This window comes from Bos mutus, chromosome 5 (genome assembly GCF_027580195.1).
Source record: "Bos mutus isolate GX-2022 chromosome 5, NWIPB_WYAK_1.1, whole genome shotgun sequence".
Taxonomy (NCBI): Eukaryota; Metazoa; Chordata; class Mammalia; order Artiodactyla; family Bovidae; genus Bos; species Bos mutus.
In genome coordinates this window covers 72,155,110-72,182,725 of record NC_091621.1, presented here as the reverse complement: position 1 = coordinate 72,182,725, position 27,616 = coordinate 72,155,110, and the positions used below count along the sequence as shown (strand labels likewise).

At 35.5% G+C, this 27,616-nt stretch overlaps 1 protein-coding gene across 1 annotated transcript in view; it reads right to left on the bottom strand.

Annotated features, from left to right (window-relative positions):
- Nucleotides 1-298: 298 nt before the first annotated feature.
- LOC102273339 (frizzled-3) overlaps nucleotides 299-27,616 on the bottom strand; it is a 52,213-nt gene continuing 24,895 nt past the window's right edge. The window contains 3 exon segments of the mRNA XM_070371012.1: nucleotides 299-11,042; nucleotides 17,222-17,455; nucleotides 21,344-21,492. Of these exon segments, the coding sequence (XP_070227113.1) occupies nucleotides 10,829-11,042; nucleotides 17,222-17,455; nucleotides 21,344-21,492 (597 nt within the window). The 3' untranslated portion in view covers nucleotides 299-10,828.

Genomic DNA, 27,616 nt, shown 5'->3' with positions numbered 1-27,616 from the left:
GATACAGGTACTTTAATGCGTTCACCTTTTTCTCCTGTTATGTACCTGGTAGTGGTATGCATGGGGATATAATAATGAATAGAGATAGGATAGCATTCAGAACGATGTATCTATATTCCAGAGATATGATACAGAATGATGTATCTATACTCCAGATTACTGTGGAGTCTATGCTATTGTGAATGAAAAAATTAGTAATTAGAAAAACATAAAGTATGAAACCTAATTTAAAAATAGCAGTATAGATGATGTAGAAAATTACACTCAATCAGGTACTGATGACAAAATAGAGAACAAATCATTTAATTTTTATTACAAATTTCCAATTTATAACCAAAATATACAACCACTACATTTAAAATCAGTTTGTACACTCACAGTTAAAGTGCTAAGTAAAAAACATTTACAAAAACTTGACATCAGTCTACTGTAAACAAAATAAATCTACAAGAGCAGAGTGCAAAGCACATCAGCTAATGTGAAAGTACAGTTCATGCTCTAATCAAGCACACTTGCCCTCTACATAGCTCAACAACGGTAAATTCTCCACTCGTTTGGAAATTAATGATCGATTTTAAATACATAAAAAAGAAACATGAAGAACCAATGCCACAAAATACAAATCTTCATCAGCACAGTTTCCAACCAGATGCTTATATGATAAAGCAAGATTAAAACTTTAGATCAATTTTAGGGTCACCTCCATCAACTTAATTCAGATTAGGGTCTGAAAACTAAACTGCCAAGTGCCAGCAGTCCAAAAACAATAGCTTTTAAAAATAATGGAAAAGGAATATCTCTTCTACCTTTATATTTCTTGAGAAAAGGAGAAGGTGGTGGTCATTTCTCATAACAGTAAAATGAGTAAAGACTTTAAAAAAAAAAAAACTAAGAATGGAGAATGCTCACCTGTAAATTTAGTATGAGGAACAGAGCTGGAAGACAGGCTCAGCTGAAGGTAGGGTAGACTGAGCCTGAAATACAGACAGCCTTTGAACACTGTGGGTGAAGGAGATCTAAGATGTTCTGGACACAGTTTTTGAACTGAAAAGCATGAGATCAGCAAGGCCCCTACTTCTTATGACCCTTAAGAAGAAATGACTGGCTCCCTTCCTCAAGGTCACTGAAAACAAACAGCACTTTCAGTCATCACACAGGCTCTTCAAAAGAGGAACAGATTCCCAACTTAAGTCACCTAAATGAAATCTCTTGTCTCAAAATAGTTTCACCAACACTGATTGAACTATTTCCACTTTTGTTTTAAAAGCTAAATATTTATTCTAATTGATAGTCATCTGTGCTAATAACAATGATTTGTTTTTTTAAAACAGATGAAAGGGCTATAGTCACGAACACTTTATTCCAAACCAAGACCCCTAGGTTAATTTTGGAGAGCATTAGGTCAGCTCTTTTTGGCTATCTGCTACCCTTATTATTTATAATATTATATACACGAGGAGATGTAGTCTGACTTTGGAACAACCCAATCCACAACCTTTCAAAACACAGTTCTATTTAAAATTGGGGATTTCCTAAGTAGGAGCTTATCATTTTTATATCCTTTTTTATACTCATACATTTTAATTCTTATAACTTGAAACACAGGTATAAAGAAAATCTTTAAAACAGCATGTTTAGGCAAATCTATTGGCTACATAACATAATATTATTATTTTAGAATGCATACTAAAAAGACAAAATTCTATAGCTGGCAAAATTGAGTCCATATTAGATATTGGCAGGGGGTAGTTATTTTGCCTTCAAATGATATTTACAGACTAATCCTTTGATAAATGACAATATCTCAGTGAATGAAAGCTGAAAAACTATACACAGATTTAATGAAAAAACTTACATAACTTAAGCATTCCCCAAAGATATTTGCTTCAATTACTGAAGTCATTTTGATTAAATACCTTTGAAAACTGGGCAATTTAACAGCAAAACAAAGCAGAATTTTCTTGATAGGCCTCTGGTTATCTGCAGTTTGAATCTTTATAAAGCCTCTGGTAGGTTGGTTAAAAGAGTTGAATTGGGAAGTTGAAATAGCTCTTCTAAAAGATCTTTTGTTTGGTTGTTTCTTGAATATGTATTATGAAACTGCTAACATTTGAGCAACAAAACCAGCAACTTCACATAGCTCAGAATAATATTACCCAGCTATGGCCACATAATATGAATCTCCTTGGGCTGATTCTCAAAAACAAAAAACCATCTACTCAAGAGCTTTCTACTGAGATGACCATGATAACCTAACATATATAATAATGTACAACACTAAGAAAATAAAAAACAAAACAAAAAAAGGGGCTCAAAAAAAACCCAAAACCCACTCACATTAAATAAATGTGAGCTTCAGGTATCGTATATTACAGACAGTGAAGTAACTATTAACTATGATACTGTGGGATTCCCTGGTGGCTCAGACAGTAAAGCGTCTGCACGCAATTCAGGAGACCCGGGTTCGATCCCTGGGTTGGGAAGATCCCCTGGAGAAGGAAATGGCAACCCACTCCAGTACTCTTGCCTAGAAAATTCCATGGATGGAGGAGCCTGGTCGGCTACCATCCATGGGGTCACAAAGAGTTGGACACGACTGAGCGACTTCACTTTTCACTTCACTATTATAAACTGTAGACATATATACTTATATAAATAATCCCAATTCACTATCAGATTAAAACACAGCAAAGTTGGCATTTTCTTAAAAAGTTTAAATGAGAAGAAACAGCTTCCATAGCTCTTTCAAATAAAAATAAGACAATTTAACAGCTTTTAAGTGTCAAATGAATTTTTCTTTCTGGTAATGGGAGAAAGTGATTATGGATGGTGTAGCTCTCTTTATCATGCCAAAGTAAATGTTTAAACTGCAGTCACTCCTTCACATATGTAATATGTTTAAACTTCAATGAAAAAATAAAACTTAAAAACAGAGTCTGGCATTTGAAAATAAAAACAGAAAAGTTGTTTGAAGTTGGTATTAAAGATTTGTGGAAAAAAAAGATTTGTGAAATGGGATCATTCTAGAGGCATTAACTTTTTAAAAAGATGAATGATAAAGAATTCAGATTTATTATGATAATTCACAGCTAAGGTAGAAATAGCACCTGATAACAAGAGAACTTCCAAACTAATGTTTTCAAATCAGAGAGTCCTTTTCATGATTAAAAAAATTAATTTTAAGTTCACATGTAAAGAAACTGCAACAATTTCAAATACATGTTCACCTCAGCTCAATGTAAAGAACTACTGTGTTGATCTTGTCTCAGAAACACAGAATTATTCCATATTAAACCTTTCTGCCAACAAGAGTAGTTCAAAGAAAAATTATCTGAGGCAGGGCTAAAGGAGAGATGGAAGATATTTATAAACTTAATTTTCAAAACTGAGGAGGGGTCAGTTAGAAAAACAGAAAAATGGTGGATGGATAAATATAAATTAAACCACCCTAGGATTATCTGTTTTACCTTATAGAATATCCTATTATCAAAACCCAGAAAGTACTCAATGAAATGTTTAGACCTCAGACTCAAGGTTTAACAAACATAATAGCAAAACACACAGAGTCAGAGAACTGAAAAGAAAGTCGTGGTGGTAGTTCTTAACAGGTGGTTAATGTAACACTGTAATATAGCAATGTGTGAGTGAGAGAGGCTGGGCATCTAACTGAACTTTTGGATGTCAGGAGAGCTGCCTGAACCAGTGAACTGACCAAAGACAAGGAATCAAGTACAGCCAAACAAATTACATCAGAAACCAGTGCACCTTCCTGTATCAATTTCCATTTTTCTTTTCTACCCACCAGACACCAAACCCAGTACCTAGATTGTAAATTTACAGACCAAGGATTCAAGAGATTGATAGGAGTTAAGGAAGACAATTAGAACAAAGACAATGATCTTTAAGTGTAACAGGAACCTCTATGGCCTGGTTCTCAGACAATGTAATTATCAATAAATCTACAAGAGAACTCTGTCAAGAGACGGAAGTAATAGAATCTCTACATTTTATTACAGAAGGAGGCTTTACAGAAACATCTTCTGCAGAGCTGAAAAAAATAAAACAAAGAAACCACATTTATCTCTAAGGATATTTTAAAGCAGGATATTCACTTGCTCGTGGCAATCTGGCAACTGTAGTTATGCAAAGAATCTAAGGTTTCAGCTTACGGGTAATTAGTGAACAGACAAATTTCAATCCAATCCTCAATTATTTTTATATTTTATAAATATTTTCATGTCAGCAAACCTAATAGCTTTTTAATTAGTTATATGGGCCATATAACTGTTATATGCTTTGTTTACTAATTTTATCTTAATACATTTTGTTTAAAAGTTTAGCCTAAGTAGCTATGCTCATATTTAAGAGAACAAAGACCACAAAAATTTTAGATGTTATTTTTTTCTGTACATCAGTTTTAAGGTGCTTATATTGGTTCCTTAGGAGATTTTTCCTTTGGGAGGAAAAAAGGTCATGTCGATTATTTGTAACCTTTTTTTTACTTTTACAATCTGTAATATAATTTTTTCCTCCTTTAAAATTACCTAAAATCAAGACTGAAAAACAAAATCAGCAACATAGCTGAATCCTATCAATTTAAGTGCAACTTGCATTAACATTGCAGGCTGATCTAGTATATAGAGTTCATGGGAGGAATAACGAGAATAAGATAATGATTATAAAATAGTCAAGGGATAACCAAACCAGAGACAGGTGGAATCTGAGACACGACCTGGTCTAATCCCCTTTTTCTTTCATTTACAGATGGTTAAACTGAGGTCCCAAGAGATAAAATTGCAAAGTTCCACAGCTCATTGAAAACAGATGCAACACTACAAATCAGACCTCTGACACAAAGTTCTGTCAGATTTAAAAACATAATGTATTTTTACTAAGCATTCAAAAAATCTGCCAATTTGGAAAAAAAAACTATTAAGCTCCAAAGTTCTTTCTTTTATGTCAATAGCATGTCAACACAATTAAAGTAATATTTGCAAGTCAGCAATACAAACAAGCTGACTTATGTAACAAAAATCCCAGGGCTATAATAAAAATATAGCTCACCGTACTGCAGGAAATATGATAAAAAGCTTGAAAAAAATCACTCTAATAAAAATTAATGTTATTAATGAACAATAATTATGAAAATAACAAAACACTGAATTTTCAAGATCTGAATTACTCTAAGGTAAATACTTGCTTCTCTTGATCAGGAAAAACTGCTGACAGTGACCAATGAAATGATCAAAAAGAATTATAAACAATGCTATCACACCAGTGAAAATGTCCAAGAAAGGACATAACAGATTTCCTGAGAATAGTGATTATTAAAAACAAAAAAAATTCCAAAGGAAACCATTCTTAATACATTTAAATAGACTGAACTACTCTCTTTTATAGGAGGTAATGTACTGGCATGGGATTTGACTAAAATGTAAGTGAAAATTTACTTTTTTTTAACTTTATGGCAACAAAAATGTTACTTTCTAATTAGAGATCACAGAATAAGAAATATGCTTATTAACTTACTGTATTAAATCTTTATAAATCAACCAAATAGGAATGTCTACAAAAATGGCTGGTTCTGGATAAACCTTAATATTCTCTTTCCCAGAAGACTTCAGATCTTGAGAGAAATTATTATAATCCTATCAATTTGGCTATTAAGGAAGTATAGAATTTAAATTAGGAAAAAATCCAGGAGAGTAATTACAATAAGATGGAGGTAAAGGTTGCTTAGTTTTCCCATTCCTTTCTCAAAAATCATATCATTGGAGCAAAACAGAATTGAAGTGAATTAAAATATGAAGAGATGTCAACATAATTTTTTCATAAAAAACATAAAAATGACACAAGAATAATGTATAAAATCATACAGCTACTAAGAAACATAGCTGAATTAAACATAAACACCTTTCTTTACTCAGTTGTAAAAAGGCATAAAAGTAGTTTAAAAGAATCGTGAGTTCCTTTGTACCTCTAGGTTCTATAAAAATGCCCTTTTGTGTGTTTATGTGTGGAAAAGAATGGAGAAACCCTTACTTTATGCAGGTTAAAAAATTACATATACAAATATAATAGTATCACTTAAAATTTAAAGTTTTGCCATGATGAAAACCAATAAGTTACAGTAATCACTAATAAAAAAGAAGTGTTCCTAATTGGAAGTAATTAGGCATATGAAAGACCTCAAAGGAAAAAAAGTAACAGGGCCTACTTCTCTTTATATTTTTCTTGCAAAACTAATGTAGTTATATCATTCCATATCAAAGCAGACATATAATGGATATCCCCAAATTTCTGTTGAAAGTGACCTATAAATTCAACCATATAAATTTTCAGAGCATATTCTGGTATAACATTTAATAAAGGGCCAAATACAATCTAAGGGCACAGTCGTTCTTGAAAAAGAATCTCATTTTTAAAGGGTCAATTGGATTGCTGATTTGAAGACTGTGTCAAATGAATACTGGCCTAACTGCCTGTTCTGTTTTTACTGCTCAATACCATTATGCTTGCTTTCTGTAACCCCCAAATTCTAACAAAAACAAATACTATCAGTGTTTTTTTTTTTTTTTTCTATCAGTGTTTTTTAAAGAGCACTATAATTCTTGTTAGCTCATTTGATCCTCACAATGTCCTGTAGAGCAGGTCTCAAAGCCCCAAATTACCTTATCCTCATTTTACATCAAAGAAATTGAGACAAAGAGAAATTAAACGACCTGTTCAGTTTACATCATTATTATGGGTCTTTTGAATTCCAAGCCCAGGGCAATTTTCATTACACTAGACTATGCTAGTCATCCAAGTATGATAATATATAAACATACCTTTGGCATGTCAAAAGGAATATAAATATCATCATAGTGAAAATTTGGTATGTTAACATTTTCTAAGCTCCAGCCAATGATCCACTATTTTATCAAAAAATTTTAAGTAGTTCCTTTTATTTCATGGGGATATAGTCCACACCAATAAAGTTACAACTTCAGTTATTTCCAGCTATTATCACAAAGAAACTAATGAGGTAGGTTAAAATGTAGTTAATTTTCCTCATTTGAAGAGATTCTTAGAATTTTCTTAAATCTGCTCCAAGAAACAGTTTTAGAAAAAGAAAATCATTATTAATAAAGGTTTACTTGAATATTCATTCACCCAACTAGTATACAAAGATCTAATTTCACATTAAACCAACAAGAACCTACTTACTTCTAAAAACTGCTGTTCATCTTCTAAAATTAATATAAAGTGTTAGCGTAAGTTTGTATATATATTTAATTAAAATAGTAATATGCACTGTTACTCTAGGAGAAATAAACTTTATTTGGTGCAATTCATTGATTATTATATAGCCATGTCGCTCAGTCGTGTCCGACTCTTTGCGACCCCATGGACTGTAGCCTACCAGGCTTCTCTGTCCATGGGATTTTCCAGGCAATAGTACTGGAGTGGATTGCCATTTCCTTCTCCAGGGATCTTCCCAACCCAGGGATCGAACCCGGGTCTCCCGCATTGTAGACAGACGCTTTACCATCTGAGCCACCAGGGAAATCCCTCATTGATTATTACTTGCCACATATTATTCCGGTAAAGCAGAGACTCATTTCACTTAGCTCAAATTTAGACTCTTCAAATTTCTTTGAACTGAGACTATCATGACTAAAGTGAGTTGCATAACATTCATTTATTTAAATATTTTAATTGAAAACCTACCATGCCCTCTTCTAGTTGCTGAGTTATTAACTGTTCTTTGAAACTAATTATTGTTTTGAGCTTAATATTGTTTTGAATTGTTTGCTTTAATCACTGAAAAAATTCAATACAATATTGCTGAAATCAGAGTACTTTTTGAAAACTTTTTGGTTATATGTTAACATTTTAGAGAGAACTATTATTTTATCAGTTGTCAACTGAAAAAATAAAATACTAAACATTATCATCTGCCAATCACAACACAAATTAAACATATGGTAAGAAAGCTGTCCGGACTTGTTCAAGTTGGTTTAAGCTAGTTGAGACTTGAAACTGTTATTTTGCTGTAGTTCTTCGATTGTCTCTTTAATGAAAAAAGTCTTAATTCAGAGCACTAGTTTGATAAATAACACAACCCAAACTAAATACTGTTATTTAAAATGACAGATTAACAATATTAAGTAAATTCTGTGAAGCAGTGAAAGTAACTGAAAGGCCAATAAAGCATTTACACATATATCAACAGTTTAATAGAGAAGATACAAATGAATATTTAAAAATCAGGAAGCACAGGGTTAAGCTTTTCATATTGATGTTCACTTAACTGTCTATACTTGGCCCACAAAGAAACCAATTAACATTTTGGCAATTGATGATATAATGCAGATGGCAATGAACAACAGCATCTTTGAGCTCAAACTGATACCTTCTATGTTAACTTATTTTTGTGTCTGAATGTTTGTTTTGGTCTTTCATGCTGTTCTCAGGAGAAATTCTCAGACAAAAGCCTCATGAACTACTGATTTATTTATAAATGAGTTGTTACCAATTTGATCTTCAGAGTAAAGGTCTACTGTCAGATGTGAGGGAATTCAGACTCTACTTGTCCTGAGTATTAACTCCAGTTTCAAGACAATGAGGATGGAGGAAAAAGTAAAGCATTTGAGCCAAATGTTCACATATCTCATGAAGAATTAGTAATAAATATTAAGAAATATGTACTTTGAAAGAAAAAAAAATGACAGGCAAACAAATTATTATCAGAAAACTGACTTCTGTGCCTGATGAAAGCTTTTCCAACACCAAATTTCTTGGTACATTTTGTTTTAAAAAAGGAGAGGAAAAAGTCCACATGAATTCAAACACATATCAAAGACTGTACTATGGTAGCCCTCAAACAAATATCTTAAGTCCTCAGTAATCTTAATCCCTTCTAGTTCATAACACTAAAGTTTTCAGAGCTTTCAGCTTTCATATGATTTTTCATCTGATACCTATTGACAACTTTGTGAGGTAGGTATTTATTTTCTATCTTCATTCAAAAACAAGGGAACTGAGGCTCAGAGAAATTAACTTGTAAAAGGTCAAAAACTAGCACATGGCAAAGCCAGATCTCTCTGGAGTCTAGAATATTTTTTAAAGTCTGATTCTTGGATATCTGTATAAGAATCACCTATGATATTAATATTTTTACAACGACAGATTTTTAAAGTCCTACCATCACCTTTGACTTACTGAGTACTAATTTTTAGGAGTGGGGTCCAGAATTTCAGTTGTAATCAATCAGGTAATAGATATAAAAGCCTAACATTGAGTGCAGCTAGGTTTTCACATGATATAATATGATGCCATCACATTATCAGCAGGAGCAAGTTAGTTTCAAACAGCCTGCAGTCAGGCCTGCAGCAGATTAGAATCACTGGGGAAGCTTTTTATAAAACTACCAGTCCTCATCTCAATCAGAGGAAGGTGTTGGGCATTGCCCGAGTGATTCTTATCTGTAGTCAGGGTTGAGGATGGCTTGTTTAAATATGCTTGTCTATATAACACATCCAGCACTTTCCAGAATTTTTCTTTCCCTTCCGATCATTATCATGCCTAATAAAGTTTAAAATTTTTACTATAAGTTATTTAAATATTACAAGACAAAATGTCAAAAATTTTCAGTTGATATTTTTAAAGTTAAAAGATACTTCACAGCAGGACTAATCATGCTTCATTAAGCTACAATGAATTTCAAATATCCCAAATTAATCACCACTGTGGACTCGGGTTATACATATATTTCAGCTGTAAACAAGAATGACCCAGAACCTGAAGATAAAGGTGTGGGGCAAAAGCTGCGGCTTATTGGCTACTGGGCAATGCGAGGGGCCTGGATACCAACATCTGGCGGCTTTGGCAAGATTACATTTCACTGCAAAAAACACAATAACAGATACAGAGGAAACACTTTGCTGTTTTGTAACTATGGTTACTACAAAAAGGCTTACAGTGTGTGATGCTTATCTTATTACATGCTCCCATAGAACATATCTGAACATGAAGTTCTCTACAAATCAATACTACTACATGGGAAAAAATGGCTAAAAGTAAAAATTTTCTGTCATGCATATGGATAAGTTACCAATATAAAAACACAGCCAGTAAAAGTAATATTTACAAAAGTAATAAAAACAGCACAATTACTGAGAAAAAAATGCCCATCTCCGCTTTTACTTTGTTGCTAATCCTACTCCTGTATTTCTCTGCATAAAGACTATTTTGACAGAATTTCAAAAGAGTCTTCAGTAGACTAATCAGATTCTTCAGTTGACTTTATATTCTATTAGCTAAAATTCCCTTGCTGATTTATCAAATTCTCCTATAGTTTAAAAACACAGTTCTTTTTCACTTAGTGGAAAGAAAACTACAAAGTCCTACTATTCATCTGAGAAATAAACCTTGCATAGAAAATTTCTTTAATTCTGAAATTTTGTTTTATTAATAGAACTACCAGAATGTTACCTCACAACCAGTTGATATTATATGAAAGTTCACTATAAAGCAGTCATCATACATTTTAGGATTTTTCCAAATATAAAACAAGTGGGTTTATAAAAATGCTTACCAGACAAATAATTATTTCTTCATAACCTAGAAATAAGAATTATTTATGTGATGATATCATTCTTAGCATTTTGGATGCCTTGAGGTTCCAAGTTTGATGCAATATAAAAAGCAAAAATTTACTTTTCAATGGACACCATCTGCACCTGACTGAAAGCATCATAACTGAGTTATAGCAATCAGTCATGCAAAGGCAAAGAATAAAATCTGCTTTTTAAACAGCACAAAATTTCCACCTTAGGACAATTTAAGCACTGGTTCCATCTTCTTCAATAACCCGATTCATGCTGGTACCATGTGTGATGTGAGTCATAGGATTATTACTGAGATCTCTGATGCTGCTATGTCGTGACTGTTCATTGAGCCGATGGGAACTACTGTGCCTGGAGTGATCTGTAAGTCGTGACATGCTGCCATGAGGTAGTCTCTCCTCCATTCCTCTGTAACTGCAGGGAGTGTACCTAATGTGGGAGGTAACAGAACACACTAGAAAATATCACTAAAGTTTTTCATGAAAATAACACTGATTTACAAAATAATTTCATGATTTACATTGTTGAATTATTTAAGTGGCCAAACAAAAGGGAGAAAAAATCTACTAATTAGGCTCAGAATTAAGAGCTGCCTTGCAAAAAGAGACAGAAGCTGAAGTTAAGCAGAGCCAACTGATCTAGAACTACGCTAAGTAAGGATACTTTTCTCATTCAAATAAGTTTTGGGTTGTGAGGTGGGTCCCAGGAGAGGAAGAACAAGAACAGAAGAAATATGGCGTTGTCCAAGGCAATCTAGAAGAATGGTGATAGTCATGGTACAGCAAACTCCAATTTCACTACAACCCTGGGAGTGGAAAAGGGAGCATATGAAACTAGAGGAAATTAGTGGAACCTTAAAAAAGTGAGGGAGTTGGCAAGCAATGATGATGCCAAGTGTGGACAGCTTCCTTCCAGAGAGCCCAGTTAATAGCTCAATTAAATGTAAATGGTCTTACTTTTCATTAGGGCTTGAGGCTGTCAGGACGCTAGTTCATAAAAGCTCCATCGACTTAAACACAATAACCTCCTAACACTTTGTAACCCATGTTCCCTCAGAAGCAAATTCTCTCCTTTTCCCTTCCCCAAGATGCAGCTTTTGAGTGTGTCAACTGGGCTCCATTGCTCATCACAGGCTGTCCTCTCCATCATTCTATTTATCTTGAAAGGCAGCACGGGGACCTGTTAAAATTTTCTTTTGTTGCAATTCTGATTCACTGAGTCCCCATTAAAGCTAAGAAAACTCCCAGTCATACATACTATATGTGTGTGTGTGCTAAGTCGCTCAGTCATGTCCAGCTCTTTGTGTGACCCTATGGACTGTAGCCCTCCAGGCTGCTCTGTCCATGGGATTCTCTAAGCAAGAATACTGCAGTGTTGCCATGCCCTCCTCCAGTGGATCTTCTTGACCCAGGGACTGAACCTGTGTTTCCTGTGGCACCTGCATTGCAGGTGGATTATTAACCACTGAGCCACTGGGAAAGCCCCCGTATAACTATACACAGTTTTGTAAAAAGTATTTAATTTAGAATAACAACAATCAAAGAAAACAACCAAATATAATTAATATTAAATTTTAGTAGTATTTCTAAAAATAAAAAGGAGGTAGAAGGTTTTTCCTTTCTTAAAGTCATCAAAAGAACTAGTCATGAACAGGTGAAGACCTACTGGCTGTCAGAAAATACCAATTTATCATTCCCCTCAGTTAATGATTATAACAAATTTCATGACTCATTATGAATCATTTGTAAAATTTAAAGATTTTAAAGACTTATTCATATACTACTGAAGTGATCTAGTCTTATATAGCAGTGCTTATCAAACAATGTTTTCATTAGATCACAAAGTTTAAAAATTAAGTCCTTTTAAAATGAAAGCATGTCTTTCTTCTCCTGATTGAGTAAAGCAAAAAAGAAAATTTAAGAATGAAAAACTACCTTTAGAATATTTTTTAAATTCCTCAAGTTAATGGATAAAAGAGCATTTAATTTTTATTTATTAAAAGACTTCACATTCAGAACATAAAGGTTTTAAATTTGATTTTTAAGTTTTGATTAAATAATTACAATGTTGCAAATTAAAATAATGAAAATAGAATAAGCATGTTATTCTAGTTAATAATTATTTTACATATAATTATTTCCCTAAACTGAAAATTGTTCTATGACTTGCTAGCTAATTTGGAGAACTTTCACCTCTCGATGACTTCATAAGTACCTAATTCATGTAAATATGGCAAATAAAAAAAGCAAAATATGATGATATCAAAGTAATTAAAAATATGAATTACATTTTCTAAAACTGAAACCTAAATCTTTAAGTTTAATTTAGTGAATAACACTCAAAGAATACCTTTTTCGTAGAAAAAATTCAGTTATGTCTATTTAAGTGAAATATATGGTTATTCACAAAATTCTAGTATATGAACCACCTGCCCATGGATAATCAAGACTCAACTACACAGTAAAATGTCACCCACTTACCAAACTAACCACTTATTCTCAAACTCCACCCAGCTACTCATCCATTTCCTTTTCTATATCCTCTCATCTAACTACCAATTATTCTTTGAAGTTGATATATATGTATGGTATATTTACCTAAGTCTATTTTATTTTACATAGCACTGAGATCAGTAATTATCCATCAAGGAATCTGGACTAGATTGAGTACTGAGAAGCAGATACGTGTGCATATGTGTAATCTCACAGCCAAGATAACATGAGATGATGAGAAAACCATGGCCAAAATATAGTGCTAACGTGTAAACCTAAAAACTGATGCAGAAAGAAATATCCATGAGATGGCATGCCCAAATTATTTCTAAAGTTGTTTGACAGATTTATTTGTTTCCTCCCTCGTAGCTCAGTGATAAAAAATCTGCCTGCCAATGCAGGAGACATGGGTTCGATCCCCGGGTTGGGAAGATTCTCTGGAGAAGGAAATGGCAACCCACTCCAGTATTCTTGCCTGGGAAATCCCATAGACAGAGGAGCCTCTCAGGCTACAGTCCATGGGGTCGCAAAGAGTTGGACATGACTTAGCAACTAAAGAACAACACAGGGCTAGATATTGTCAAGGGATATACATATATCTGTCAGCAAGTTCACATTCTCCAGAAACTGCAAACTTAGCTGAGGAAAAAAAAACTGTACTGAAAATAGGTCACACTCAAAGAATGTTTAAAAAGCAATTAATGAGCTGCCATGGTATGGGAATTAAGCAGAACTTAAAGGATGAGAGTGATTTTAATTAAGCAGAGAGATAAGAAAGGCCATCACAGGAGGGTATACGCTATCCACTAGTTTCCATGACACTAAACTTTCACAGAGACCTTCATGTGTTTAGAAGCGTTTTCTCTGAATCACATACTAGGCTATTCTTTTTTTTTTTTTTTTTTTTACGAAGAGTATTTTAATTCTTGTCCTCTCTGAATCATGTGCAGTTGCTTGGTCGAGTAGGTCAGGACCCTGTCATGAAATAGGCTATTCTTATTGTGTTGTTTTCATTACTGTGTCATGTTCTTCTCCTAGAAGGGGATGACAGAGGATGAGATGGTTGGATGGCATCACCTACTCAATGGACATGAGTTTGAGCAAGCTCTGGGAGTTGGTGATGGACAGGGAAGCCTGGCATGCTACAGTCCATGGGGTCGCAAAAAGTCGGACACGACTGAGACTAAACTGACGATGACTGGTGATCTTGTTCTTGGTATGTCCTTATTATTAAGCTTCAAGGAATTCCATCTCACAGCTTTTTAATTACCACTACCTTATATTAAAGATTATAAGCTTTCTTACCTAAACTTTAATTTCATTTAGATTACAGAAACTAAAATTCTCCTATATTTAACTCCCTTCAGAAATTCTCTGCTCAATATGAACTCATTACTTGTATTACCATTTGCTCACCCTATTTATCTCCTCTGAGATACTTTCAGAGAGGCCAATCTGATCATTTGAAGTTCTATAACATGACAGTAACACTCTAACACTCACTGTTTTAATTATATGCTAGCTTGAACTATTTTTAATTGGTTATTATGTATATGTCCTACCTTTCCTGTAAGGTTCTGTTCTCCTGGAAAGCAGAAATTATACTTAAGCTTTCTTCTATATATCTCTTAATACACAGAATGCCACATGCATAAGAGCTGTAGTATAACTGTTCATTCCCTATTGAAAAGGATGAAGGCTAATAATGTCCAATATCAAATACTGCTGAAAGTCAGTTCATGGAGCCATGCTATGCTATCACGTCAGTCATGTCCAATTCTCTGTGACCCCATGACAGGCTCCTCTGTCCATGGGATTCTCCAGGCAAGAATGCGTTGCCATTTCCTCTTCCAGGGAATCTTCTCAACCCAGGGATCAAACTCATGTCTCTTACCTCTCCTGCATTGGCAGGTGGGTTCTTTACCACTAGCGCCAACTGGAGCTAGCAGTTCATGGAGGCAGGTATTCTTAAAGATTCTCTGGTTTCCTCTCTTTCTATGAGTGTTTTAAGTTAAGAGCTCTAATTTTACTCTAGAAACTTTCCAACTGGGCTTACGTACAACCTCCTCTCCTATGCTGTTGTCAAAGTGATCTTCCTAAAACACAAATCTGATTTTATCACCCCAATGCTCAAAGTCTTTTAATAGTTTCTCACTGCTCTGGGGAAAAAACCCCGAACTCCTCAGCATGTTTCATCTCCTACGGTGGCCCTGCTACCTAAATGCCTTTTCGTCCTCCTTGCCTCTGCACGTGCTGTTTCCTTGTCTGAGATTTCCCACTGCCTCCTCTGTACCCTAGTCAAACTACAGAACCACCTTGTTTGTGAACGAGACTTTCCACAGTGACTTAAAAGGCTTTCTTCTCTGGAATCCCAAAGCATGCTGTGTATGATTTTATCATACCTACTACTCCTTTGTCTTCCATCTCTGTGTTCCTAGCACCTAGAAGAATGCTTTCCACTTAGGAGTGCTGAATGAAAGGAAAAGGCAGGAAAGAGAAAGGATCTTAGATGGTGGTTTAAAAACAGGTCATTGGTTATGTTAGAAGTTGGGTAAGAAGGTGAAAAAGACCGGAAATACAAGGAATGAAGGATGGGATTGGTAGAAAGGAAATATTCAAAATATTTCAAAAATCTGGCAAGGAAAATAAAAAGAAGTGGATACAAGATAGAAAACATGTCAAAGTTAAAGAAAGGCTGCTCCTTTTCAAAACCCAAGTAGCTGACCAAGTTAGACGGCAAAAGAAAGCAAGTTGAGAAGACAAACAAGAAGGTCTAAAAAGAGAGTACGTCTAGCAATCACATCCTACGTGACAAGGACAGGGAAGACTGAAAGAAAGGCTTGAATGAGCCTGGAAGGATACAGGACAGCCACGGAGACACAGAACAGAGAATTTCAGGCATCATAATTTTCATTCTTTCAGTTTCCCAAGCTTAGAAATCTTAAAAAAAGTTTCTTTTGGCACATTCCTTCTCTCCAACTGCTTTCAAGCCATCACCAACTCCTATCATTTCTTCTTTTTAAATATCTTTCAGATCAGCTATTACTCTCTTGGCACTGTCACTGTTCTTTCATAAACCTCCATCATCTCTTAACTGAATTACTACAGAGCTCCTAAGAGGTTTCTAATTCTAGTGTCTCTACCATCCAATGTAACAAGAAAGCACATCCTGCCCACTCTCAGACATTCTCTGTGAAGCTCTCTCCCACCTCCTCCCCACCAGATTTAGTCACCCCCTTGTCCATGCTACCAAACAGGGGCTGCCAACTGTGGCCTGCTGGTCAAATCAGGCCCCTTCCTATTTTTGTAAACAGTTTTTCTGGAACACAGCCACTCCTATTTTGACTGCATACTGTCTATGGCTGCTTTCATGGTATTAACAGCAGAAATGAATGGTGGCAACAAAGACCACATGACCCACAAAGCCTAAAGTCATTTATATATGTTATTTCATTTATAATACAATATTTATTATATTATTTTTTCTCTTCATAGAAAAATTTGACAACCTCTGGACTATACCATTATATTTGCATTTTACTTTAATTATTACCTTATCATATTGATAATAAAAGTTGATAACAGGCACTTACTGAGATGGGCACTGTTCTGAGCAATTAGGTATATTACCTCATTTATTTTTTACAACATTGCTAAAGGGACAGATATTATTACTATTTCCATTTTACAGATGAGGAAACTGAGGCTTATTATTCTAGACCCCATGCTTTCAACTACAAGACAAATATTGACTACCCTATTTTTCTTGATCTTATTAAGAACAAAGATCATACCTAAATCAGTTTTGTATTCCCAGAGACTCAAACAATGTCTGACATAGTAGGTATTCCATAATTGTTTGCTAAATTAATCTTACTAAAATAACCACTTTTACTCTGCCTTCTCTCTGATGAGCAATGACTCCACATTGCTCACTGCATCACGTCTAAACTCCTCTGGCATTAAGTCTGACCATAATCTGGGACAATTAAACCTAGCAAAGTTCAGAAGGTTAATCATGATCAACTTCTGTTTCAGAATTGGCTGTTCTTCCTTCAGATGCCACGTGACTCTAACTCAGCACATGAAATAAACTAAGCTGCCGATAAAACTCACCTGCCATCCCGGGACCTGTGGAGGCTGCCGTGGTAGCTGCTCACTTTGCTGTGGACACTACCTGCTTTGCTCCTCTGGTCATCCACCATGGCCAGCTGCGTTGAAGAAGCATGTGTGGATGTCCCTTGAGTGGAAGTTCCTCTTGATTTCCTTATTATAGGAGTATTTGGATCCCTCAGGAGGGACTGAGCAAAATCAGGTTCCTGGAGTACCTGTCGGCTCTCGTTCACTATCCTAGATAACAAAACACCAAGTGTAAGATAACCCTACAGACCAAAAACAATACTTTGACAGACTGATGTTATTCTTCAGAAAAAAAGCTCTCCAAACAATGTCTTTAGGACATATGTAAGGTAACACTGTCGAGAGAAGAGAGACTAAAACAAAAATCTGTGTCAATCTGTCTCCTAAACTGGTATGATGGAAAGAGGTTCGTCTTAGAATAACGAAATCAGGATTTTAGTTCCAACTCTATCAATAAATATGTGATCTTGGGCAAGTCACTATCCCCTTTTCTTAATTTTCCTCATTCATAAAATGAAGGCATACAATTTCATCATTTTTAAAAAGTCCCTTTCGGCTAAAGAAATTTATCATTCTCGAGGTCACTGAAACATTGCAAAGGTACTACTATAAAGTAAAAATATTATTTTCTTGCATGGTTTATAGAAGTAGTGGAGGCCCCATCATGGCATAGACTCATTTTTTAATTTGTAAGAGCAGTTGTTTTTAGGTTACAAGTTGATTTTATGACAGAAGCTGTTGTCTAGTGCTTGAATAAACATGAATGACTGTAACTACAACAAAATGTATGAAAAATTAATTTAAACAAACATACCAATGAAGTCCCAGACATACTAAAGGCTTAGGAAAAAAATAATTAAGGGGATGAATTATGTCCAGAGCTAAAGTTTTTAACTGCTATGAAAAGGCTAAAAGCAGATAGGTGTTTATGTTGATGAACAAAATGGTAATTAAAGAGCCAATTAAACAGGTGCAAAGGTCAGTGTATCAGTTTGGGTAAATAAGTGACTATAAGAATCATAAAGTTAAAATTAGACAATATTATTTTTAAAAAAAAGTTCCAACATGTGAAGATTAGATCATAAATTGACAAAGTGCATATATTCTAAGTTTTCAAATTAGAAAAGAATCACTGCTGTTATTGCCATTGTTATTTTTAGTGCTGGGGTAGAAGGACTCAAAGACTAGTATTTGTTGAATACCTGCATAGTGCCAGGTGTTTTACATATATTCTCTGCTAATCTTTTTAATAATGTTTTTATTATGGAGATTAACTCCTAAACAGACACTTCTATGGGGTAGATATCCATCAAGAGTGAATATTGTGATCCCCATTTTATAGATGAAGAAACTGAGGTCACAAGGGATTAAAGAACTTTTCAAAAGTCATACAGCAAAACAACAGTTGGGGATCAAACTTAAATGTTTCAAAGTGAATCATAAAGTAATGATAAAACATAATGTTTACATATATCCTGAGAGTTTCAAAAACTAGATAGAAGAAAGAACAACTCAAACATAGTTATTACAACATTTATTCTTCTGTCATCAATGGCCCTGTGCACATGTACATACATCCAAAGTTGCTCTGGACTGCTGAATTTATTTTCTAAACTTATTTTTAAAAATTTGTTCAAACTGACTTCTGGTCATTTCAAAAATTTAATCTACCTTCAAATGGTGAAGGTCTGTCTCCTCATTTTACAAATAAGAAAACAGGGGTCCAGAAAAATTAAGTGATGTGACCCAGATAACTCCAAAACAAGATTTCTAAAAATATTTCAACCAGTGTCAGAATTATTAGCATAAACAATCTTAAATGTGGCTTCACTGAGAGAAAGAACACTAATTTGACTGGCATAATTTTAGAAGCCAGTCTTTCAACAGCACAGTATAATAGAGGGGTTAACAGCAAAGACTAGAGGCTAGAATCAGACTGCTTGGGTTTGAATCTCAGTTCTACCACTCACTAGCTATTGAACCTTGGTTCTGTGTTCTGATCTGTAAAACGACAATCTTCCTCACAAGGTTGTCTAGAGGATTAAATGATTTAATGCTTAGAACAGTGCTTGGAGTATTTAAGTGGGCTCAACTGATTGGAAACCATTATTATGGTTACTCTCTAGTCATATCTCAAAGGCTCAACCAGACAAATGCTAGAAATGACTGTAGGCTGCTCACACTCTGGAGGAGTGACTCTAGCCCAGAGCACAGTCCCAGCTGGGAGGGTCACAGTGACTTAGCTGAGTCAGGGAAGTGGGTGGTCCATGGTTCCAGAAAACCAAATGGAAGGGTTTTGGGGAGGTCTAACCAGTTTCAAAAGCATTCTGGCCCAGTCAGGATCCCCCAAATAACTGGGATGAGTCCCCAAAAGGGCAGTGTTGGTTTAGTTTAGCCCCATCTGGAGTTTCTAACACAACAGAATTGCTGTGTGACAGAATGGCTTGTGTGTGGCCCAGAGGTGACCAAGAATGCTAACCCTAAATCCCCTCCATAGAATTATGTTTTACTGTGATTAAAATACATTTAAAAATTTCAAAGAATACACAGATAAATATCCCAAGTAAGGCTGTTCCACAGAAATCAAGGACTTGGTCTGTTTTGTTTGCTATTGAACCTGTGGCATCACCGAATAGTTCATGGCACATAGTAACTACTCATTAACGTCTTTTTCAAAGGATGAATTCCAGAAAATACATTTTTGTCATTATTGAATTAACCTTTCCCTTCTTTCCTTCTCTACCCAATGAAATTGCATTTAAAGGAGAAATGCATTGTTTGATATCACTAGCAGTAGTCTCAGATATGGTAATAAGGAATGTATATTTTAAAATTGTGATTTTTATAAATTTCAAGTCACTTCAGTCATGTCAGACTCTGTAATTAGTGATAGATGGCAGCCCACAAGGCTCCTCTGTCCCTAATGATTCTTTAGGCAAGAATATTGGAAAGTTGCCATTTCCTTCTTCAAAACACAAAGTAAAAAGTGAAATAATCTGCTAAGAGTTTTGCCGGACTCTTAGCATTTTGGACTGCAAAATTTATTTCCTCCATCCGTAACTTTTCCAGGCAAAATAAAATCATAAGCCATATGGATTCTCTGAATCTGTATAACAGAAGCTGCTAATTACTGATAATTGAGAAAATACAAGATTCTGATAATGTGGTAATTTAAGATGTATTTTAAAAGTACATTAACCCATACAAAACACAATAACATTTTACATATAATCTTGAGACTTTTATAGAAATTCATTTTCCCAAAATTTATTTTCCATGTAACTTAGGTTAAATAAAATCATAAGAATATGGATTCCACTAACTTAAAGTTTGTGACAATCCAAATACAGTATAAATATTAACTTTATACTTAGTAAAAAGTTTGAAGTCATCTATTCCTTTGTGAATACTGCAGGGTCTTATTTTGTTCTATTAATTAAGGGGTCAAAAAATGAAAGAGTCCTCAAATATGCCCAAATCTTATATTTTACCATGACTCTCTAATATGCAATTTGGCCAACTATGAATTAAAATAACATATTTCATTTTATCTGCTAATATCATTTTATTATTTTGGCTTTAATGTGTATGACTCAGAATAAAATAACATGCTATCCTTTTAAATAATTTATGGTGTAACCTGGAAGAACAATGGACAATTGGAAATAAAGTCTAATTCTGTGTGACTTTAGCCAAGGCACTGAGCCTCTCTGTGCATCAGTTTTCATATCTTTTACACAGAGATGATAACACTAGTCATCACAGAAATGTCAAAAGATCAAATAAGAATATACATATATAAGCATTCATTTGTTTTTAATTTTAAGAAGATTATAATTTGGAGCTTTTTTAAAAAAAAGATTGGCTTTCCCTCAAATATTCCGAATTAGTAAGGAACAGGCCTTAAGCCTGGTTCTACTTGGCTATCTTTTCTAAGTTTTTAGGTTTAAGATTTAATCATACCTGGTGGCAGCTGAGGTTATAATCTTGTTGGAATACTTCCTCCAAATCCAAATTGTTTCAACATAGGAAACACACACATACAAAATTATGTAAATGTGAAGCCTGTGAACACCATGATAATTTACTTCAACTTACTCTTTTTTCCTACGACCGTGGAAAAAACTGGCCCATTCAAAGCAAGTCTTTTTACTTCCAACCCAAAAAATGGAAGGAATACCAACTATGAGAGCCATCAGGTATTTCATCAGAAAGAGAATCAGGTCTGGACGACTCATTTGAGTAACCTACAAGAAGGGAAAGAAGAATATCATAAATATATAAATAGAAATTTCTCTTAAAGACCACTGTAAAATCTTTTAAATAAATAGTAAAATTATACAAGTCTGATGTTTGCACTTACTCAGTCCTGTACTTTTCTCATTATATGGAAAAGATACACTGCTGAAAATTTGACAATGACTATATATTTTATAGCCTGAGTTCTATAATTTTCTTGCTAGCCCATATTAGTCTAAAGAAAAAGATTACTAATATAGAAAATAAACCATGAATAGGAATAGAGGCTCAAATAATACCTATATTCTTCTTGCCAATTTTGCTCATCCTATCATTGGTTATCACAATATACAATTAGGGAAAGTGTTAATCATTTTCCCCATTTTATTAGTTTCTGTTCTTTTATTTAATATGCTCCTCCTTTCATGTCTGCTTTGTTGGCTGTTTTCAAGCTTCCTCTTTAACCTATGAGTTATTTATAAGTACATTTTTTAGTTTCTATTCAGGTGAGTTTTTTTTAAATATTTCTTTTTATTGTTGATTTCAAATTAATTTATTATAGTCACAGAATGTAGTCTATTTGATTCTGGTTACCTTATATTTTGGAAACTTCTTCTGTGATTTAGGACATAGTCCATTTTTTAAAGTACTCCTTCTGTGCTCAGAAATAACGCTTACTCTCTGTTAGGTACAAAATTTTCTTTATGTATTAGACCAACTTTATTAGTTGTGTTGTTCAAATCTTCTATAAAGGCATTCTCAAAGATATTGTAAGTCTGGTTCCATACCACCACAATAAACAAATACCACAATAATGTGAGTCATGGGGATTATTTTGTTTCCCAGTACATATAAAACTTATGCTTATATTATAATGTAGAATGTAGTATCTACTCATAAGAGTCTAAATAACAATGTTCATATCTAAATTTAAAAAATATTTTATTGCTAAAAATTGCTAACCATCACTTGAGCCTTCAAGTGAGTCATACTCTTTTTGTTCTGGAGGGTCTTGCCTCAATGTTGAAGGCTGCTGACTGATTGGGGTGGTTTCTGTAGGATAGGATGACTGTGGCAATTTCTTAAAATAAGATTATAATGAAGTTTGCCACATCCATTGACTCATTTCATGAAAAATTTCTCTGTAGCATGAATTAGTTTGGTAACATTTTACCCAAAGTAGAAAGTCTTTCAAATCCTCTCAAACCCTGCTTCTGCTTTATCAACTAAGTTTGTGTAATATTCTAAATCCTCTGTTGTCATTTCATCAATCCTCACAGCATCTTCACCAGGAATAGATTCCATGTCAAGAAATCATTTTCAAAATGCTCACCCATAAGAAGCAACTCTTCATCCATTAACCTTTTATCATGGGATTGAAGCAATTTAGTCATATCTCCAGGTTCCACTTCTAATCCTAGTTCTCTTGCAATTTTTCTCCCACACTGGGTGTTATTTCCTCCACCAAAGTCTTAAAGCCCTTCAAGGCACCATGAGGGTTGGAATCAACTTCTTTCAAACTCCTAATATTTATATTTTGACCTCTTCCCTTGAATCATGAATGTTTTCAATGGCATCTAGAATGGTGAATCCTTTCCAGGTTTTCATTTAACCACCCAAATCCATCAGAGGAATCACTATGGTAGTTATAGCCTAAAAATTTATTTCTTATGGGACTGCTCTGGCAGTCCAGTGGATAGAATTTGGCACTTTCACTGTGGTGGCCTAGGTTCAATCCCTGATCAGGAAACTAAGATCCTGAAAGCTGTGAGGTATGCCACTCTCAAAATATATTTCTTAAATAATGAAGCCTTGAAAGTTGAAATTACTCCTTGATCTGTGGACTGCAGAATGGATGTTGAGAAGGCAGGCATTAAACAACATTAACCTTGTACATCTCCATCAGAGCGCTTGGGTGACCAAACGCATTGTCAATGAGCAGTAATATTTTCAAAGGACTCTCTTTTTTCTGAGCAGTAGTGGGCTTCAAATATTTAGTAAACCATGTTGTAAGCAGATGTGCTGTCCCCCATGCTTTGCTGTTCCATTTACAGAGCACAGGAAGAGAAGATTTAGCATAATTCAGAATGGCAAATGAGCATTCATTTTGTTGCTGTTCAGTCGCCAAGTCGTATCCTACTCTTGAAACCCCATGGACTATAGCCCACCAGGCTCGTCTGTCCATGAAATTTCCCAGGCAAGAATACTGGAGTGGGTTGCCATTTCCTTCTCCAGGGGATTTTCCTGACTCAGGGATCAAACCCATATCTCCTGGATTGACAGGTAGATTCTTTACCACTGAGCCACCAGACCAGCTGCATTAGCCCCTAACAAGAGAGTCATCCTGCCCTGTGAAGCTCTCAAGCCAGGCAGTGACCTCTCCTCTCTAGCTATGAAAGTCCTAATGACATCTTCTTCCAATAGAAGACTGTTCTGTCTCCAATGAAAATCTGTTGTTTAGAACAACCACCTTCACGAATGATCTTAGCTAGATCTTCTGGATAACTTGCTGCAGCTTCTACATCAGCATTTGCTGTTCTGCCATGAACTCTGATGCTACAGAGATGACGTCTTTCCTTAAACTTCACGAAATCAACCCCTGCTAGCTTTAAACCTTTCTTCTGCAGCTTCCTCATCTCTCTCAGCCCTCACAGAATTAGAGTTAGGGCCTTGTCTTAGATTAGGCTTGGACTTAAGGGAACGCCATGACTGGCTGATCTATGCAGATCCCAAAACCTTCTCCATATCGGTAATAAGGCTGTTTTGTTTTCTTATCATTCATGAATTCACTGGAGTGTCATTTTCAATTTACTTTAAAAACCTTCCCTTTGGATTCGCAACTTGGCTGCTGGGCTCAAAAAGCCTAACTTTTGGCCTGTTTCAACTTTCAACATGCCTTTTTCACTAAGCTTAATCATTTCTAGCCTTTGATTTAAAGTGAGAGGTATGCAACTCCTTTCACTTGAACCCTTAGCAGCCACTGTGAGGTTAGTTGGGCTGATTTCAATACCGTTGTGTCTAAGTCAACAGGGAGGCCCATGGAGAGCCTTTTATATGTAAACCCACCCCCAAAAATTGTGTGAATTGCTTTATTGTGATGTTTGCTTTACTGTAGTGGTCTGGAACCAAACCTGCAATAACTCAGAGAAATGCCTGTTATCCAAGTGTTACCAAAATGTGACACAGGGATATGAAGTGAGCAAATGCTTTTGGAAAAAAAGGCACCAACAGATTTGCTCAACACAGTGTTGCCATGAACCTTCAATTTGTAAAAACTGTGGTGTCTGCAAAACAAGAGTCCGAAATGAAGTACTTGGATGCAATCTCAAAAATGACAGAATGATCTGTTTGTTTCCAAGGCAAACCATTCAATATCACATTAATCCAAGTCTATGCCCCAACCAGTAATGCTGAAGAAGCTGAACAGTTCTAGGAAGACCTACAAGACCTTCTAGAACTAACACCCATAAAAGATGTCCTTTTCATTATAGGGGACTGGAATGCAAAAGTAGGAAGTCAAGAAACACCTGGAATAACAGGCAAATTTGACCTTGGAGTACAGAATGAAGCAGGGCAAAAGCTAATAGAGTTTTGCAAGAGAATGCACTGGTCATAGCAAACACCCTCCTCCAACGACACAAGAGAAGACTCTACACATGGACATCACCATATGGTCCATACCGAAATCAGATTGATTATATTCCTTGCAGCCTAAGATGGAGAACCTCTATACAGTCAGCAAAAACAAGACTGGGAGCTGACTGTGGCTCAGATCATGAATTCCTTATTGCCAAATTCAGACTTAAATTGAAGAAAGCAGGGAAAACCACTAGACCATTCAGGTATGACCTAAATCAAATCCCTTACGATTATACAGTGGAAGTGACAAATAGATTCAAGGGATTAGATCTCATAGACTGCCTGATGCAATCAACTATCAATGGAGGTTCGTGACACTATACAGGAGACAGGGATCAAGACCATCCAAAAGAAAAAGAAATGCAAAAAAGCAAAATGGCTGTCTGAGGAGGCTTTACAAATAGTTGTGAAAAGAAGAGAAGCGAAAAGCAAAGGAGAAAAGGAAAGACATAAACATCTGAATGCAGAGTTCCAAAGAATAGCAAGGGGGAGATAAGAAAGCCTTCCTCAGTGATCAGTGCAAAGAAATAGAGGAAAACAATAGGATAGAAAAGACTAGAGAGCTCTTCAAGAAAATTAGAGATACCAAGGGAACATTTCATGCAAAGATGGGCTCAATAAAGGACAGAAATGGTATGGACCTAACAGAAGCAGAAGATATTAAGAAGAGGTGGCAAGAATACACAGAAGAACTGTACAAAAAAGATCTTCACGACCCAGATAATCATGATGGTGTGATCACTCACCTAGAGCCAGACATCCTGAAATCTGAAGACAAGTGGGCCTTAGGAAGCATCACTATGAACAAAGCTAGTGGAGGTGATGGAATTCCAGTGGAGCAATTTCAAATTCTAAAAGATGATGTTGTCAAAGTGCTGCATTCAATATGCCAGCAAATTTGGAAAACTCAGCAGTGGCCCCAGGACTGGAAAAGGTCAGTTTTCATTCCAATCCCAAAGAAAGGCAATGCCAAAGAATGCTCAAACTACTGCACAATTGCAGTCATCTCACACACTAGTAAAGTAATGCTCAAAATTCTCCAAACCAGGCTTCAACAGTACTTGAACTGAGAACTCCCATATTCTCAAGCTGGATTTAGAAAAGGCAGAGGAACCAGAGATCAAATTGCCAACACCTGTTGGATCACTGAAAAAGCAAGAGAGTTCCAGAAAAACATCTATTCCTACTTTACTGATTATGCCAAAGCCTTTGTGTGCATCACCACAAACTGTGGAAAATTCTTAAAGAGATAGGAATACCAGACCATCTGATCTGCCTGTTGAGAAACCTGTATGCAGTCAGGAAGCAACCGTTAAAACTGGACATGGAACAACAGACTGGTTCCAAATAGGAAAAGGAGTTCATCAAGGCTGTATATTGTCACCCTGCTTACTTAACTTATATACATCATGAGAAACGCTGGGCTGGAAGAAACACAAGCTGGAATCAAGATTGCCGGGAGAAATATCAATAACTTCAGATACGCAGATGACACCAACTTTATGGCAGAAAGCAAAGAACTTAAAAGAGCCTCTTGATGAAAGTGAAACAGGAGAATGAAAAAGTTGGCTTAAAGTTCAACATTCAGAAAATTAAGATCACGGCATCTGGTCCCATCACTTCACTGCAAATATAGATGGGGAAACAGTGGAAACAATGACAGACTTTATTTTTGGGGGCTCCAAAATCACTGCAGATGGTGACTGCAGCCATGAAATTAAAAATACTTACTCCTTGGAAGAAAAGTTATGACCAACCTAGACAGCATATTAAAAAGCAGAGACATTACTTTGCCAACAAAGGTCCGTCTAGACAAGGGTATGGTTTTTCCAGTGGTCATGCATGGATGTTAGAATTGTACTACAAAGAAAGCTAAGCATTGAAGAATTGATGCTTTTGAAGTGTGGTGTTGGAGAAGACTCTTTAGAGTCCCTTGGACTGCAAGAAGATCAAATCAATCCATCCTAAAGGAAATCAGTTCTGAATATTCATTGGAAGGACTGATGCTGAAGCTGAAACTCCAATACTTTGGCCACCTGATGCAAAGAACTGACTCATTGGAAAAGACCCTGATGCTGGGAAATATTGAAGGCGGGAGGAGAAGGGGACGACAAAGGATGAATTGGTTGGATGGCATCACCAAGTCAATGGACATGAGTTTGAGTAAACTCCGGGAGTTGGTGATGGACAGGGAGGCGTGGTATGCTGCAGTCCATGGGGTCACAGAGAGTCAGACACGACTGAAGTGACTGAACTGTCGTGTCTGCAAAGCACAATAAAGGGAAGTGCAATAAAACCAGGTATATGTGTTTTCCTGACTACTTTTCTATTTGCCTATTTTTTTTTTTTTAGGATATGTATTTATTTGGCTCCATCAAGTCTTAGCTGTGGTGTGTGGACTTGGTTGCTCTGCAGCACATGGAATCTTAGTGCCCTGACCAAGGATCAAACTCATGTCCCCTGCACTGCAAGGGGATTCCTAACCACTGGACC